This window comes from Delphinapterus leucas, chromosome 19 (assembly GCF_059928025.1).
Source record: "Delphinapterus leucas isolate spDelLeu-1000000601 "Yukka" chromosome 19, BTC_Dleu_Yukka2, whole genome shotgun sequence".
In the NCBI taxonomy this organism is placed as follows: Eukaryota; Metazoa; Chordata; class Mammalia; order Artiodactyla; family Monodontidae; genus Delphinapterus; species Delphinapterus leucas.
The window spans coordinates 53,418,865-53,432,959 of record NC_143147.1 but is presented as its reverse complement, the minus strand read 5'-3'; the positions used below and the strand labels follow the sequence as shown (position 1 = coordinate 53,432,959).

General features: G+C 46.7%; 1 protein-coding gene across 16 annotated transcripts in view; it reads left to right on the top strand.

The window, feature by feature from the left end:
* PLEKHM1 (pleckstrin homology and RUN domain containing M1) overlaps positions 1-14,095 on the top strand; it is a 50,775-nt gene that overhangs the window by 7,867 nt on the left and 28,813 nt on the right. For 7 of the 16 annotated variants that reach the window (XM_089901338.1, XM_089901342.1, XM_089901336.1 and 4 more), the window contains 4 exons: positions 1,714-2,098; positions 3,864-4,490; positions 7,566-7,643; positions 12,776-13,181. In XM_089901338.1, coding sequence (XP_089757464.1) covers positions 1,714-2,098; positions 3,864-4,490; positions 7,566-7,643; positions 12,776-13,181 — 1,496 coding nt within the window. The remainder of the gene's footprint in view (positions 1-1,713; positions 2,099-3,863; positions 4,491-7,565; positions 7,644-12,775; positions 13,182-14,095) is intronic. The other 9 variants (XM_089901347.1, XM_089901345.1, XM_089901344.1 and 6 more) reach the window with 5 other exon arrangements.

Here is a 14,095-nt window from a genome sequence, read left to right as displayed (position 1 = left end):
AGGTATACACCCAAGAGAATTGAAAACATATATTTACACAAAAAACTATGAACATGAATGTTCATAGCAGTGTTGTAGCCAAAAAGTGGAAACAACCCAAATATCTATTAATCGATGAATGGCTAAATATAATGTGATATATCCATGCAATGGAATATTATTTGGCAATAAAAAGGAATGAAGGACTGATATATGCTACAACACAGACAAACTTGAAAACGTGCTAAGTGAAGTCAGACACAAAAGGCTGCATATCATATGATTCCATTTATAAGAAATGTCCAGAATAGGCAAATCCATAGAGACAGAAAGTAGATCAGTGGTTGCCAAGGGTTGGGGGAGAGGGGAATAGTGAGTGACTGCTGATAGGTACAGGGTTTCTTTTGGGGGTCATAAAAATGTTCTAAAATTAGATAGCAGAAATGGTTGCACAATTCTGTGAATGTACTAAAAACCACTGAGCTGTATATTTTAATGAGTGAATTCTATGATATGTAAATTATGTCTCATTAAAGCTGTTCTAAAAAAGGAACATTTAACTTTTCAAAGAACATTAACATTAATTGTGTTGGCTAAAATAAAAGTGAAACAGTGAAATATTTGTCCATAATCCTATCACCTAATAATTCAAACCAGTTTTTCTGCAATCCCTTCCAGTCCTTTTCCAAACCCTTAGGTAATTTTGATATATGTACTTATATTATGATAGAACGATCTTAACTATGTATTTTCAAAGGACTTTATGTATATTTTATAATTTATTCATTTAGCAAACATTTACTGAGTACATGTGCCAAGAACCAGGCCCATTGTGGAGGGCACAAGGATGAATAAAAAACTAGTCCTGAGCTTCCCTGGTGGCGCAGTGGTTGAGAGTCCGCCTGCCGATGCAGGGGACACGGGTTTGTGCCCTGGTCCGGGAGGATCCCACATGCCGTGGAGCGGCTGGGCCCGTGAGCCATGGCCGCTGAGCCTGCGCATCCGGAGCCTGTGCTCCGCAACGGGAGAGGCCACAAGAGTGACAGGCCCGTGTACCGCAAAAAAAAAACCAAAAAAAAAAACTAGTCCTACTTTCAAAGAGTAATACCCCCAGCTGTAAATCACCAAGTATTATTTCCATTTAACAGATGAGAAAGTTGAGGCTCAGAGAGGTTAAGTGAAATATCTGAGGTGACCCAACTGGTGACTGACAGAGCTGAGACTAAACCCAGGCTCTGACTGCCAGGTCTAGGATCTTTCTTCATGTAAACTGTGCTCCTGTTTCTGGGTGTTTTTATTGTTCTAAAGCAACACTTTTTGACTCTTAACCTGTTGACTCTCAGTGGAATGTTGGTCATGTGATTAAGGTAGAAAGCCTCACCCCTGCCCTAAATGGATTACCCAAGCTCCCATAGCTGTAACTCTGATGGAGCCAGTATTTAAACACAAGGTTTATATGGCTGTCAGCTCACTGAAGTTTGGTTTAAAAAACAAACAGGGATTTCCCTGGCCGTCCAGTGGTTAGGACCCAGCGCTGTCACTGCCGTGGGCCGGGTTCAGTCCCTGGTCGGGGAACTAAGATCCCACAAGCCTCTCTGTGCGGCCAATAAATAAGTAAATAAAAAATAGAAAACAAAGAAATTTTTAAAACACACGTATCTTTGCAAAAACTAACACATCTTGGGGCGATTTTCCTTTTCTTCTCTCTGCTTTCTCTTTATTTTCTACTGTTAGCCTGTACTCGTTTTGCTACACAGATATGTAGATTTGTGCATGCATGTGGACCCATGAGTTTGGCCACAGGAAGAGTCACATTGCAGGGGTCGCCACAGGAGCCTCTAAAGGCCTGTGTTATGTCTGGCGCCACCCAGGTCATCAAGAAGAAGCTAGTGGGCTCCGTGAAGGCACTGCAGAAGCAGTACGTGTCCTTGGACACAGCAGTCACAAGTGAAGACGGAGATGCCAACAGCATGTGCAGCGCCCTGGAAGCCGTCTTCATCCACGGCCTGCACACCAAGCACATCCGAGCCGAGGCCGGAGGGAAAAGGAAGAAAAGTGCCCACCAGAAGCCTCTGCCTCAGCCCGTCTTCTGGCCCCTCCTGAAAGCTGTCACCCACAAGTGAGAGCTGCTGGGGGTGGTGGGGCAGGGGGTGGAGGCAGTTCACGTCGGGGAAGAGCTTCAGAGTGTGGGACGCTGGGCTCTTCCCTCCAGCCATGCGGGAGAGACACAGAGAGCCCTGTGTCCCGGAGAGGAGTTGGTGGACCAAGCGGGGTGGGGGTGGGGGGATGTTAGACCAGGGCTCAGTGAGCCCCTCAGGCCATGGCCTGGGGCAGCGTCGAGCCCCTGGGCTGGGCGCCCTAAGCAAGAGCAGGAGCCTTCTTTGTACCACCCTCTGGCAAATTCGGTAGTTGCAACAGAGGTTGTGCGGCCTGCAGAGCCTGAAATCTTTACTGTCTGGCGCTTTCCAGAAGTTTGCTGACCCTGCCTTAGGATGTTTGCACATCTGTGTGCTACATATCATACTTGTAACAAGGTAGGGTTTGTTTCTTTTTTTTTAAGAAGAGTGGCATCCAGCTAGAGCCTCTGAATGTGTGCTCTGAGACACTTGTCTTGCTGGCCCTGCCCTGAACCGCCTGGACTTCGGAGCAGGCAGCTGACACTGTGCCTCTCGGGGCTATTAAATGCCACCTCCTGCCCGAAGGTGCCTTTGTCAGTCTCTAATCTTCCTTCCCGTGCTACTGCCGCTGCCCTATCTCAGGCTCTTACCTGACTCCTGGGTGGCAGTGCCTTTCTAATTGTCCCCCTTATCTCATTCTGTCTTTCCTTTGGTCAGTCAGCCAACATTTACTGAGCTTAAGCTGACTGGAGCTCCATCACTGGGTTCTGCAGAGTACGGTCCGCACTCCCGTGGAGGAGACGTGCACAGGGGATGGCGGTAGTCAGAGGAGGGGCATTTACATCAGACCGAGGCATTCAGGAGCTGAGTTTGGTACACGTGAGGTCGGGTTGGGTAGGAACACCCCACCCTGAAGTCTGCGTAGCTGCGAGCACGTCACTTTCCTGAGCAAAAACCTATAGCCCACAGGCTCCCAAACGCCAGCCTGGGGTCTGCTTCACTTGGCTGGGGCCCCGGAACCTGTATCCTAACCTAGTTCCCCAGGTGATTCGGGTGCACAGCCAGGTGTGGGGAGCATCGCCCCGCTTTGCCTCCCCCGTTTGATACTCAAGGCCTGCATTACCTGGCTTTGCAACCCAATCACCCACTCTTTGTCCCTGTGCTGTAACTGGAGCACTCCCCACTCCTGTTACAGTCTGTTGCTTTCCTACCCTTTATGCTTTTTTCTCCGTCAGTCCCTTGTGCCTCAAAGGTTCTCCATCCATCTTTGCCTCTTTAGTCTCTCAAGGCCCAGCTCAGATACTACCCTCTTCTGTGGTGTTTTCCTTACTCCAACCCAGAGATGATTACCCAGCCCTCACCCCAGCTCTGCTAACAACAGGGCTCACCTCAATATGCCCTTGAAAGGCGGTTTCCTGGACCGAGGGTAGGGACCATGACTTTACCCTGTGTCTTCACAGCTCTGAGGACCTCAACCTAAAATTTAGGGGCTTAGCAGACACGTCCAGGATGAGCAGGTGATGTCAGGGGCCGGACGGGTAGTTGTCATGAAAATGGCAACAATCCTTCATGACACTAAATGTAAAAAAGTTGGGGGTTTAGAGCTGAACCTTTCTAAATTCCCCTTTAACACTGTTATCCAGGAGCTTTTCATGCCTATGTATATTTGTGGTCGTTGTTACTGGCTCTTGCTAACCAGTGGATAAAATGACATGTCCATGATTTGGAGTTGTTTCTTGAAAACACGTGTGCTCTCCGCCTTCCCAGACACATCATCTCGGAATTGGAGCACCTGATCTTCGTGAGCACGGATGTGGGCCGCTGCCGGGCCTGGCTGCGGCTGGCCCTCAATGACGGCCTGATGGAGTGCTACCTGAAGCTGCTGCTGCAGGAGCAGGCCCGCCTGTGCGAGTACTATCAGCCCACGGCCCTGCTCCGTGACGCCGAGGAGGGCGAGTTCCTCCTGAGCTTCCTGCAGGGCCTGACGTCCCTGTCCTTCGAGCTCTCCTACAAGTCTGCCATCCTAAACGAGTGGACGCTCACCCCGCTGGCCCTCTCCGGGCTCTGCCCGCTCTCGGAGCTCGACCCCCTCACTACCTCTGGAGCGGAACTACAGCGGAAGGAGTCTCTGGATTCCATCTCCCATTCCTCAGGCTCGGAGGACATCGAGGTCCAGCACTCGGGCCATAAGATCCGACGGAACAGGGGCCTCACGGCCTCCTCCCTCAGTCTGGACACGGCCAGTTCGTCTCAGCTCTCTTGCAGCCTCAACTCTGACAGCTGCCTGCTCCAAGAGAATGGCTCCAAGAGTCCAGACCGTTCCGAGGAGCCCATGTCCTGCGACTCAGACCTGGGGACGGCAAATGCTGACGATTCGGACCCGTCTCTGCAAGAGTGAGTACCCCTCCCCCACCCCTTCCCTCTCTTTCTCCTTCCTTCTTCTCTTCCTCTTGCCCTCCCTCCCTTCCTGGGGCATGTGATTGCCTGTCACTGAGCACGGAACTCTGTTAGGGCGTAAAGACAGATGAAGGGGGCAGGGACTCTCCCCCAGAGACTGGAATTGCTGGGAGCTGTACCTTCAGGCAGACTGGGGCCAGTGGGGAGAATGCATTTAGATGGGGCTCAGAGTTGGTTCCAGCCCCATCTCTGTCCTGGTGACCTGTAACAAGTTATTTAATCTCTGAGATTTAGTGTGAAATATTATTGTCGTCTTCATCTAGAGAGAAGGAAACTGATAGTTCAGAGCTCTATGTACAACTTCCCAAAAAGTGCAGTGAAGCACAGTGCATAAGGGTGATCTTCTGGGACCTCACAGAAGACCTTCTGGGGGACACAAAACCTGAGTGATGCCAGGACGGGGGTGGCAGACAAATGGGGACGAGCAAATGTGTGGAGGAGGAGGACATGGAATGATGAACTGGACTGGAGAGGGGAGCCTGGCCAGAGCCTTCCTTCCTTCAGGCTTTTTAACATTAATTTTTGAATAGATAATATATTTTTATAGTTAAAAAAAATCTAAAATATATACAGTGAAAAGTCTTTCCCACTGTATTTATGTAACCATAATTATTAATTTCTTGCATATTTTTCCAATTTCTAAATGCATCTATAACAAATATGAATGTACAAATTTTTAAATTTTCTTTTTTTTTTTTTTTTTTTTTTTTCAGTACGCGGGCCTCTCACTGTTGTGGCCTCTCCCGTCGCGGAGCACAGGCTCCAGACGCGCAGGCCCAGCGGCCATGGCTCACGGGCCCAGCCGCTCCGCGGCATGTGGGATCTTCCCGGACTGGGGCACAAACCCGCGTCCCCTGCATCGGCAGGCGGACTCTCAACCACTGCGCCACCAGGGAAGCCCTTTCTTTTTTTTTTAAATTGAAGTATAGTTGATTTACAATGTTGTGTTAGTTTCAGGTGTACAGCACAGTAATTCAGTTATTTATACATACATATAAATATGTTATATATATATTATATATATATATATATATATAATATATTGTTTTTCAGATTCTTTTCCCTTATAGGTTATTATCTTTCTTATTTCTTATTCCTTTCTTTCCACGAAAGCTAGTATAAATTATTCTATACCTTGTTTGGGAGATCTTTTCATATCAGAGCTTCTTTTTTTTTTTTTTTTTCCTGTTACAGATTTTTCCATTGTATGAATGTACCTTAGTTTATTGAATCAGCCCTGAGTTTAATGGACATTGGAGTTCAGTATTTCTATAAATAACCTGTGTATGTGGTCCTTTAGGCCTACGCAAGCTATCTCTGTTCAGTAAATTCCCAGAAGCAAAATTGCTGAGCCAAGGAATAAATTAATTTGTAATTTTCACAGATATTGCCTATTTGCGCTCCATCAGGGTTGTGCTTGTGTCCTCTCAGCCTTGTCAACAGAAGGTATCATCAAACTTTTGGAAATTTGCTCGTCTCATAGGTAAAAAATGGTAGCCGTCTCTGAAGCATTTCCTCTAGTAGGACCTGTGTTACATCAGCTGTGTTTAGGACCTTTCCACTCCTGCTGTTCCCCACCCTTCCCCCCACCTTGGTTCAGGTCTTTACAGGGCTCCCACCCGGTGTGGGAATCACACCAGGATTGGGTGTCATGGACTGGCCCTGGAGCAGATCTAGTTTCAAGCCCCGTTCCACCACGTACAAGCCCAGTTATGTCTCGTACATGGCTAACTCTTCTTGAGGTTCTGTTTCTTCATCTTTTTCTTTTTTCTTTTTTTTTAAATTTTTATTGGAGTAGAGTTGATTTACAATGTTGTTTCAGTTTCTGCTGTACAGCAAAGTGATTCAGTTACACATATTCTTATATCCACTCATTTTAGATTCTTTTCCCATATAGGTCATTACAGAATACTGAGTAGAGTTCCCTGTGCTATACAGTAGGTCCTTATTAGTTACCTATTTTATTGTTTCTTCGTCTTTAAAATGGAAATTCCCTCATAGGGCTGTTTGAGAATCAAGTGAGATACCCATGAGTGAGATGCACACATAAGAATGTCTGGTAGGTCCCAGAAATGGCCTCTGAACATTGAGCACATCAGATAGAATTTTCACATGTCAAACGGAAGGATTAGATATAACGTGCTGGGAAGGAGCAGCCCCCGCCCCAGAGATGGCTGGGCCCATGGCGTGACTGAGGCTCAGTCACCTGTCTTAGCCCTTGGTTGTCTCTCCCTCCTCCCGCAGACCAGCCAGCCTTCTCTTTGTCATGTGCCTCGCCTTTATCTTTCATGAGTCTTGTGATTGGAAAATTCCAGCTTAAGGTCACTGAATCAGTGACCATCCACCCTGCATGGGAAGTGTTGTCCTGGGTATTCCAGGGGAACTCAAGGGAAGAGGGTCAGGATGTACAGACCAACACTGGACAGTGATGTGAGGAAGCGGCAGACACCACACACACACACACACACACACACAAGCACGCAGCCAGCGCCATCATTCTTAGAGCTGGGCTGGAAGTTTGTCTTGGAGCATTCACAGAGACCAGCATTTCTTAAAGTATATGTTTTAATGGTAAAGATTCTCACCAACACGTAAGAGTTTGCTTAAGTTGTTGTGCTACTTAAATGTATATAACTTAAAATTAGGCATAAACATGTTGTGCTTAAAACTCTTACAGCTATAGAGTCAAAACATCTATAAACTGGGAATTCCCTGGTGGTCCAGTGGTTAGGACTCCGCGCTTTCACTGCCAGGGCCCAGGTTCAATCCCTGCTCGGGGAACTAAGATCCCACAAGCCTCTCTGTGTGGCCAAAAAAAAAAGAGAAAAAATCTACAAATTAAACATGAAGCGCAAAACCCATAACATTCCAAATGAAACTTATTAATGTTTTGCAGAAGCCAAATTACAGTTTGCCTTGTGAAGAGAGGATCGACTGTCCCACACAGCTTCTTTTGTGTTCATTGGGTCTGAATTATAATTATATCCTGAATTATAATTATATCATGCATAGGTACAGTCAAGTGGTAAAAAGTGTGGACTCAGGAGCCGGACTGCCTGAGCCCTCCATCAACCAGCTTTGCCATCTCAGGCAAGTTACTCAACCTTTCTGACCTTGATGTCCTCATCTGTAAAATGGGAATAAGAATGCTTCAAAGGAATGCTGGGGAGATGAAATGAATTTAGATCTGTCAAATGCTTAGAGCAGTGTCTGACACAGCATGCATGCTCACTGGGTGGTGGCGTCATTTTACTACTGTGTACCTGTGACATCCGTTCTCCTACTGCTTGCCCTCACATACACTGCTGCAAAACCTTGGTTAGTAATATTTGTCAGAGGTCATTGTCATGAAGCCTTCCCTTGGGGGAAATGATTCTTAGCATGTGCAGCCTACCTCTTTGCTTTTTTTTTTGCAGTACGCGGGCCTCTCACTGTTGTGGCCTCTCCCGTTGCGGAGCACAGGCTCCGGACGCACAGACTCAGCGGCCATGGCTCACGGGCCCAGCTGCTCCGAGGCATGTGGGATCTTCCCGGACCGGGGCACGAACCCGCGTCCCCTGCATCGGCAGGCGGACTCTCAACCACTGCGCCACCAGGGAAGCCCTCTTTGCTTTTATTAGTGGCCCTTGACTGCCAAATAATACTGTGTATCACCAACACAATAGTCTGCATGTTCAGGAAAACCGCAGGCTCAGGATCACTTGTCAGGGGTACTTTATAAGGTGGCCATTCAGATTCTCCAGGCCATGCTTTTAATTTACTTCATACATAAGTATTTATAATACATATACTTTTTTCCCAGATTGTTCTCTAAATGAAAGCACAAAGTTTAAAAATTTTCGAATAGAGGACTTCCCTGGTAGTCCAGTGGTTAAGACTCTGCGCTTCCAATGCAGGGGGGGCCTGGGTTCAGTCCCTGGTTGGGGAACTAAGATCCTACATGCCGGGCGGTGCAGCCAAAAAAAAAAAAAAACAAAAAAACAATTTTCGAATAGAAAGGTTTTGGGAAACATGGCCCTGAACCAGACCAAAGTGGAAGGACTGTAGTGGTTTCAGTTTCATTTCTTTTCCCCCAGTTTCATTTCTATGTTTCATTTTCCTCAAAATTTTTAAAAATGTTCTTTCTCTTGCCTTTCCTTCAAAATCTCATCTCTAGCCCTTTTTTCCACTTGATGTACGTGTCTCTCTTATTCTCACTGAGTCCTTCACCAATTCTGGTGAAGCTCTGTGAGCTTCATTTCACCTTGACCTGGGTTTTTTGTTTTTTTGGGGTTGTTTTGGCTGTGCCCTGCAGCTTGAAGGATCTTAGTTCCCTGACCAGGGATTGAACCCGTGCCCCCTTCAATGGAAGTGCAGAGTCCTAACCACTGGACTGCCAAGGAATTCCCCTTGATCTTGGTTTTGATTTGACAGAAGCTCTAATTGATCACACAAGCTTCCTGCTGTTTGGTGACATTTCTCTAAGCATTAAGTCAGTCACTTATTCTAACACCCAGTCTACGCTTGTCATTAAAATCTTTCTTATAGGTTAGGATTCACTTCTAATTGGTAACTGTTTTGGTAATGCTAGTGAGTATTTCAATAAATCTGTTCCTTTCCTTACACGTCTATGTTTGTGTACACGGGGGCTAAGCAGTCTTATCAGTGATAATGAGGTTAACAGTTATTGATCACTTTGTGCCAGACGCTGTGCTAAGCACTTTGCCTGTATTATGTCATTTAATCTTAGTCACAGTCATAAAAGATGGGTGCTGATACCACATCCATTTTCCAGATAAGGGAATTAAGTCCATGAACATAATGTTCACATTGTGGGGCCCACAGCCGTGTGTTAAGCAAGGCCAGGTGGACTCGGGAGCCCCTGCTTTTAATCACTCACCACACCACCTCCTGGGAGCCCATGAGGAGCCGGGACCTCACAGAGGACCTTGTAAAAAGTCTGACACCCTAGTTCATTTCAGAAGGGGGCCCCGTGGTTTGGACACATAGAAGTGGTTAGCAAATGCCCCTCCTCCTCTGCCTGTGGAAACTACCCCTTTCTTTCCAGAACTCATCATTGCCTACTCGCTGCAAATTGCACTCTTGGATTTTTTGTGGGTCTGTTTTTAGAGTGTGGCTTTTAGAGCAAGAGCGAGTCCCCACCTGCGTCCCCACCGTAACTATTCCACAAACACATTTACAGCTTTCTCTGAGAGGTCATCTGTTTGTTTATCAATATATGATTCACATACCGCAACATTCACCATTGTAAAGGGTACTGTTCAGTGGTTTTCAGTATATTCACAAGGTCGTGAATTCAACGTCTACTGCTGTCTACTTCAAGAGCATTTTCATTATCCTGTAAAGAAGTCCCTTACCCATTAGCTATGAATTTACCTTTTCTGGACATTTAATATCAATCGAGTCATACAGTATGTGGCCTTTTGTGACTGCCTTCTTTCACTTAGTACAATGTTTTCAAGGTTCAACCACGTTATACAGCACATATCATGGGCAAATAATATTCCATTGTATGGATATATTACAATTTGTTTATTTATTCATTAATTAATGGACATTTTTTCCCACTTTTTGGCTATTATGAATAATGTTGCTGTGAGCATTCATTTACAAGTATTTTGTGTGGACATATGTTTTGAATTCTTTTGGGTAAGTACCTAAGAGTAGAATTACTGAGTCCCATGATAACTCTATATTTAACTTTCTGAGCAGCTACCAAATGTTTTCCACAGGGGCTGCACCATTTCACATTTCCACTGACAATATATATGTGTTCCAATTTCTCCACATCTTTGCCAGTACTTATTATTCTCTGTCTCTTTGTTGTTTTTTTTTTTTTGCGTACGCGGGCCTCTCACTCTTGTGGCCTCTCCCGTTGCGGAGCACAGGCTCCGGACGCGTACGCTCAGCAGCCATGGCTCACGGGCCCAGCCGCTCCGCGGCATGTGGGATCTTCCCGGACCGGGGCACGAACCCACGTCCCCTGCATCAGCAGGCGGACTCTCAACCAGTGCGCCACCAGGGAAGCCCTCTCTGTCTCTTTTATTATAGCCATCCTGTTGGGCATACAGTAGTATCTCCTTGTGGTTTTGATTTGTATTTCACTATTGTCTAATGATTCTGAGCACTTTTTCATGTCTTCATTGGCCATTTATATATCTTCTTTGGAGTAATGTCTATTCAAATCCTTTGCCTATTTTTTTCCTTTGCCTACTTTTAATTTATTTATTTTTTGAAAGCATTGTGCTTTTTTCTTTTTAAAAATATTTATTTTTGTTTGAATTTTATTTATTTTTTTATACAGCAGGTTCTTATTAGTTATCCATTTTATACATATCAGTGTATACATGTCAATCCCAATCTCCCAAATCATCCCACCACCCCACCACCACCACCACCACCACTTTCCCCCCTTGGTGTCCATACGTTTGTTCTCTACATCTGTGTCTCTATTTCTGCCCTGCAAACCAGTTCATCTGTACTATTTATTTATTTTTGGCTGCGTCGGGTCTTAGTTGTGGCACATGGGCTCTTTGTTGCGGCCCACGGGTTTCTCTCTACTTGCAGCACGTGGGCTTAGTTGCCCTGTGCCATGTGGGATCTTAGTTCCCTGACCAGGGATCAAACCCGCATCCCCTGCATTTTAAGGCAGATTCTTAACCACTGGACCAGCAGGGAAGTCCCATCCTTTGCCTGTTTTTAAATTGGGTTATTTATTGTTGAGTTGTAAGAGCTCTGTATATTCTGGGTACTAGACTCTTATCAGATATATGATAATATTTGCACATTTTATATGCAAATATTTTTATTATATTTTTTATTAGTCACTTATGCATTAGATGTCATATCTAAGAAACCACTGCCTGATCCAAAGATATGAAGCTTTACACCTCTTTCCTTCTAAGAGTTTTATAGTTTTAGCTCTTATCTTTAGGTCTTTGATCCATTTGGGGTTAATTTTTTTATATGGTGTGAGATGAGTCCAACTTTATTCTTTTGCATGGAACTATTCACTTATCGCAGCACCATTTGTTGAAAGACTATTCTTTCCCCACTGAAATGTCTCAGCACCTCTGTTGAAAATCAGTTGCCCAGAAATGCATGGGTTGGTCACCTCTTCTTGTCTAAAATGTCTTAAAATGTTGTTTGGGGTTATGATGGTGTAAATAAGAGCAGAGCTCACCTAGAAGACAATCAGATGAAAACTTGAGTTCTAAAATCCTCTTTTCCGTACCACATTAAGGGGAGTTTGATGTGTCTTCTGCACCCAGTCTAAGCCATTAGGGCAGATACGTGCGATGGTGAGATCTCTTGGGCCCCAGACAGCTTTCTTGCCACCAGAACCTGTATTTGCCCATGATGTCCTCACTGGATTCATAAGCAGAGGTGGAGACAGCAAATAGGTTTACTTCAGAAACAGAACTTGGATTCTCGGAAGCCTCAGGAGAGGGAGGGAGAAGCAGCCACTAGCCAGCGCACATTCCAGAAGTCCCAGAACTCTGTGTGTGTGTGCGTGTGCGTGTGTGTGTGTACACAAAGGCAGTGACATTGGCTCCCCCGGCCCCAGACACACCACTGAGGGGCAGAAAGTGCCAGTCCCATCAGGAACACATCCGCATGTACACGGGCACACACACTGCACAGCTTGTATGCACTGTGCTCCAGCAGCAGCTTCTGGGGATTTGAGGCTTCTCTGGATCCACACCCAGCCCCTCACCCCGACCCTGCTGCCCAGTTACTGTTCCAGGAGCAAAGCGGGTCCTCACTTCACCCAAGCCCGTGTCCCAGGGAGCGGAGTCTTGGAGCCCAGCTCTGAGACATGCTGTTCACCGAGGCACTGCTGAGGTCGCCTTGGGGCAGGGACCGGCCACACAGCTATTTGGCTGAGCCAGCTCTGCAGGCCCACCGTTAGCCTGTTCAGAGGGTGAAAGGCGGTCAGTTCCCATTCGCCTCTAGTCCTGTCCTCTGCTTTGTGGGCTTTGTCAGCTGAGATCCTGGGCCGCACAACTCACCTGCCTACCCAACCTGCCCAAGTCCCAGCCGGGGAGCAACTTTGGTGGGAGTGTCTGTGTGTATGAGCTGGGAGCACAGCGATGATTAAGGGGTTGGGGATTGTTTTGTTTTGTTTTTTGTTCAATCACAAAACAGCAGTTTTCTACTTAGCCTTGGGCATTCTAGCTGACAAGCCCGTCACACAGGTTTCTTTGTTTAAAAACTTCCAGGGTGTTGTCAGAATTCAGCAAAGCCCAGGTGAACTCTGTGCCAACCAACAGACTGAGCCACGAAGCGGAGGTTCCCACGCTGCAGGCCTTGCTCGCCCTCCGCGGCCTGGACACCAGCACACCCCTGCGCCTTGAGGTACCTGCAGAGTCCCGCCCCGCCCAAGCATCCCCTGGGACTCGAGATGGGGACCGCAAGCAGGAGCCGCTTTCCCAGGCACCTGGCGCCCTGGGCTGGCCACAGCCGGGCAGTGCCCAAGCTGTCCTTTTGGGGAGCACTTCAGGCCAGCAGCCTCCTAGTCCTGTGAGGGAGGCGACCAGAGCAGTCGGCCAAGGAAGTGGCCAGCGGAAGCTTCCGGAGGAGGATGGACCTCGGCTGAGCCTTGTGGTTCCTTTGCCCACCAGTCCGGTGAGTGGTACAAGCTGGGTTTTTTGGGGGGGTGTCGGTGAATGTCTCAGAGGCGGTGCGGAGTTTCTCCAGCTAGTGACCCTGAGTGATCTCTGCTTTTTCCCCCGAGCCTCTCGCCCTGCATGGTTTGGTATTAATAGCATTGTAGTGATGGAGCTCATGTTCCTTGGGGTGTGAGTGGTGGATGTGAGCCAGGCTGTGCGCCCATCTCTTCCCATGGGTGTCTCCTGTCATCTGCACATGGACCCTGTGGAGCAGGTAATTCTCACCCAACTGCAGACTCTCTTCTCTTAACCCCTGCCACTCAGGGGTTATGCCCTTATGCCTTAGGCGAGGCACTTCACCTCACTGAGCTTTGGTTTCCTCCTCAGTACTTGTTATTATTAAATTAACATTTTCATAAAGCAGCAGGCTTTGAAAATACTCATTTTGCAACACGAAGCAGATTTCGGGCTGCGCTGTCCACTTGGGCAGCCACTAGCCACGTGTGGCTCTGGAGCACTTAAAACGTGGCTCGTCCGAATTGAGATAAGCTGAGTAAGATACACACTGGATTCTGAGGACTTAGTAGGAAAAAAAGAATGTAAAATGTGTCATTCGTAATTTGATTATTGATCATGTTAAAATGAAAACATTTAAAATATGTATTTTAAATAAAATATATTATTAAAATTAATTTCACCTGTTTTTTTAAACTTTTTAAAATGTGGCCACTAGAACGTTTAAGGTGACCTATGTGGCTTGCATTGTATTTCTGTGGGACAGCGCTGTTCTAGAATAAGCCAATCCAGTGTGTTGATGACCCGAGGAAGCCAGCTCTGGGACTGTCCTGGAGAGAGCCCCGAGGGTAGAGGCTGGAACTGTGGGCCCCGGGAAGCAGTAGTCAAGCTGTGAACCCAAGCTCTTGTGCCATT